This window comes from Hipposideros armiger, unplaced genomic scaffold (genome assembly GCF_001890085.2).
Source record: "Hipposideros armiger isolate ML-2016 unplaced genomic scaffold, ASM189008v1 scaffold_16, whole genome shotgun sequence".
In the NCBI taxonomy this organism is placed as follows: Eukaryota; Metazoa; Chordata; class Mammalia; order Chiroptera; family Hipposideridae; genus Hipposideros; species Hipposideros armiger.
This window is the reverse complement of record NW_017731366.1, coordinates 1,360,269-1,363,360: the sequence shown is the minus strand read 5'-3', so window position 1 is coordinate 1,363,360 and position 3,092 is coordinate 1,360,269. Positions and strand designations below refer to the sequence as shown.

The following is a 3,092-nucleotide window of genomic DNA, read 5'->3' as shown; positions in this document are numbered from 1 at the left end:
GTTTTTTTTATAAATAGGAAATAAAAAATGAGAACAAAATGTATTATTTTTAAACCTTCAAAATACCATATATCTAAGAAATATCCATCCCTGCTCCTACTCCAAGTTGATTTTTAAAATCTATACCTCTGGGGTAATATCAGCTTCCGGTTCACTGATCAGTCTATATTTCTTCCCATTCTGCAGTAACTTCTGGCAAACAGGAGGCTTGTCGATTTTCATGAATTTCTTAGAAGAGTGCTTTACAGACTTGGAAATATCCTAAAGATGGAAACAGGTTTTGGTTTTGAAATTGATCAGCAACAACTGTAAGAATTGTAAGTGTCCATGCAGTGCAGTGCCAGCCTGCCTTATCTTCATTTCCTCCTACAAAATGACAGCAATGGAGTAACTGTCACAGCGCTCTCAAAAGAAATGTCACAGGAACTGAGGTGCCTTCGATCTGCACTGCAGGCTCCTAGATCTCCCAACATCTTTCTGCGAAAGCACTACAGCCCAAAGCAACACATACAACCTGGGTGGCATCAACAATTTGCTTCCAAAGGATTTGAGAAAATTAAATGAGCATTAGCATTATACATTTGTACTAATTACAGGCCCGTCATGGGAATGGAAAGCAACTATTTTACTGGACTCAGTTCCAGTGGACTTAGAGTTTATCACTACCCAGCACTTTATATGTTTCCATCCTTATTTTCACGTTTTCCTCTGACGTGGCCCTAGAGGGGACGCTGATTTTATATGCATTGTTTGTATGCCCCAATGAGGTTAAAGTAACCTTTGGCCCTGGTTCTCTTGGTAAAGCAGCTATATAGCTGACCTGAAATTTAGGTTTCCTGAAGGCAAAGTTCAAGGAAATGATTTCCTGCATGGAAAAAAAAATCAACCCAAGAATGTAAGCATAAAACACCCTCCAGGAAGGACTTCCTGCCTTACCTGTGCCACGCTCCCTATTGTCGAGTGGCATTCCCCGCTATCTCTGCTGATACAGTTAGTTTCCCAGCAAACACCGGTAATGCCTTCTTAACTAACTGAATTTACTTTTCAAAAAATATAAAGTTCAAACTATGCATATATGTAAAGCTCACTAAATAACAGTACTTATTCCAAAGCTATGCTAATTATATTTTAGATGGGATTGTTTTTACACCACTTGGAAGACTAGCTTCCCAAGTTGAACATATTAACTTTGATGAGATTACAGGAAGTATATTTTACCTTCTTAGGAAGAAACTAAAAGCCTATCAGTTAATCAAGTTTTTAAACTTCCATCTATATTGCTAATTGTAATCAATAGGAGTTATTTTTAAAGACAAGTAAACAAACACTGCAACCTAATACATTGGGAGTAAGTAGTTTGATGTAAACTCAAACTATAACTCATCAGTTTTTATACTTTATTATAGATCTAATGCTTACATTTTTAACTTATGCCAAACTCTGATCTTAAATCTCAAAGTATAGTTTTGAGTCACTGTTTTATCTGTCTGCTGTGCTTGTTTCAGTTCTCTAACCACCCCTAAGCCATTACAACTATACTGACAATGGTTAAAAGTATGAAACAAGGTTCTATTACTGCTATTCTAACTTACACAGGAGTTCAGAAAGTGGGCTAAATATCACAGCCTTATTCTATTCTGGAAAACTGAACCATTATGAATATCTAAATCCCCTCTCCTTCCCTCAAGTACAATAGGTGAATCATGAATATCTGCTGCTAGAAAACACAGAAGTCTGAACCCATGAACCACAGGTCAATTTTTATCCAAAACATTGCTCTAAATGAAATGAGTTAACCTGGGCAGCCCATTCATCTGAGGAGCTTTAGGCCAAGGAGAAATCTCAAGTCAGCCACCCTATTTTTGACCCAAAGATCTCAAACATCTCCCCAATGTATTCCAGGGCAAGTGTTTCTCACACTCTGAAGTGTGTACGACTCCCCTGGGAATCCTGTGGATCGCAGGCTCTGATTCTATAGGTCTAGAGTAGGGCTTGCATTGTGCTAAAATTTTAAGACGCTCCCAACTGATGCTGATGGTCCTGGTTCTGTGACCACATTTTGAGTAGAAATGTAGCAGAGGATAACTGGCCTTAGCTGTCCATCAGGCAACCATCTCCAGACCAGGCCTGCTTGCCTGGGTCAACAGCATCTCTGGAGAGCTATTCCCCACCTGTTGTCTTCTTGATGCTGTTTACATGTATAGACAATCATACTCCATGGATCTGAGGACTCGGCACACACCTAGGCGCGGACTTTATCATATCTGTAGCTAAGCGCCAAACTGACCCAGGGTGTGGGGATATTTAACAGAGACAGGGCCTACACCTAAACATGGTGTAATGTTTGAACACAAAGTAGTAGTCAACATTTATCATTCATTTTTATTGGCTTTACCTTGATGAAGGACTCATTATTGGTTGCTATGTACACACGAAAAGACAAGGATGGATTATGGTCAATGACTTTGTACAGAATCACAGCCCCATGGTGGTATAACGTCTCTTCACTTTGAATAACAGGTCCCACAGGAGAAAGAGAGCTCACGTGCCATTTGACATGGGTTGTAGAATGATCCACAGCATATTCTAATGAGGACCCAGAACTTTTGACATGTAAGACTTTGAATGTCATATTGGCGTCATGGTCTGTTAAAATATGAAGGTAAATTATTGTTCCAGGTGTTGTGTGGGTTACACACATACTCTCACACATATACACATGCACACAACAATTAAAATTTAGCAAACAAGTACTTACGACCCAAGCAGAGGGAATGTGGCAACTGAATGGAGTTAAGACAGGCTGGGTCACATTTAACATCAAACAAGGGTCCCCCAACAGCCCAGGGCTTAACAACCAGGTCTGCATATTTGCTCCAGGACAAGATGCAATACTTGATGTCAACTTTTCTGTTAACCTCAAATATCAAACCAGTTTCCGTGCACTCGTAAATTCCCTCCGTGTCCACCTTCATTCTGCATTGGACAGATAAGAACACCTGTTCAGTCCTAATGTTTGGAGAGGACTTCTTAAAATTATTTATGTTTTTAATTTCATTCAAAAACACTAAGGGAGGGCCGGCCGAGTGGCA

At 39.7% G+C, this 3,092-nt stretch overlaps 1 protein-coding gene across 1 annotated transcript in view; it reads right to left on the bottom strand.

The window, feature by feature from the left end:
- LOC109373638 (NACHT, LRR and PYD domains-containing protein 1b allele 5-like) overlaps nt 1-3,021 on the bottom strand; it is an 18,923-nt gene extending 15,902 nt beyond the window's left edge. Inside the window, exons 1-3 of the mRNA XM_019627663.1 lie at nt 2,759-3,021; nt 2,396-2,646; nt 127-261 (exon numbers count right to left, since the gene is read on the bottom strand). Of these exons, the coding sequence (XP_019483208.1) occupies nt 127-261; nt 2,396-2,646; nt 2,759-2,975 (603 nt within the window). The 5' untranslated portion in view covers nt 2,976-3,021. The remainder of the gene's footprint in view (nt 1-126; nt 262-2,395; nt 2,647-2,758) is intronic.
- Between the last annotated feature and the right edge of the window lie 71 nt (nt 3,022-3,092).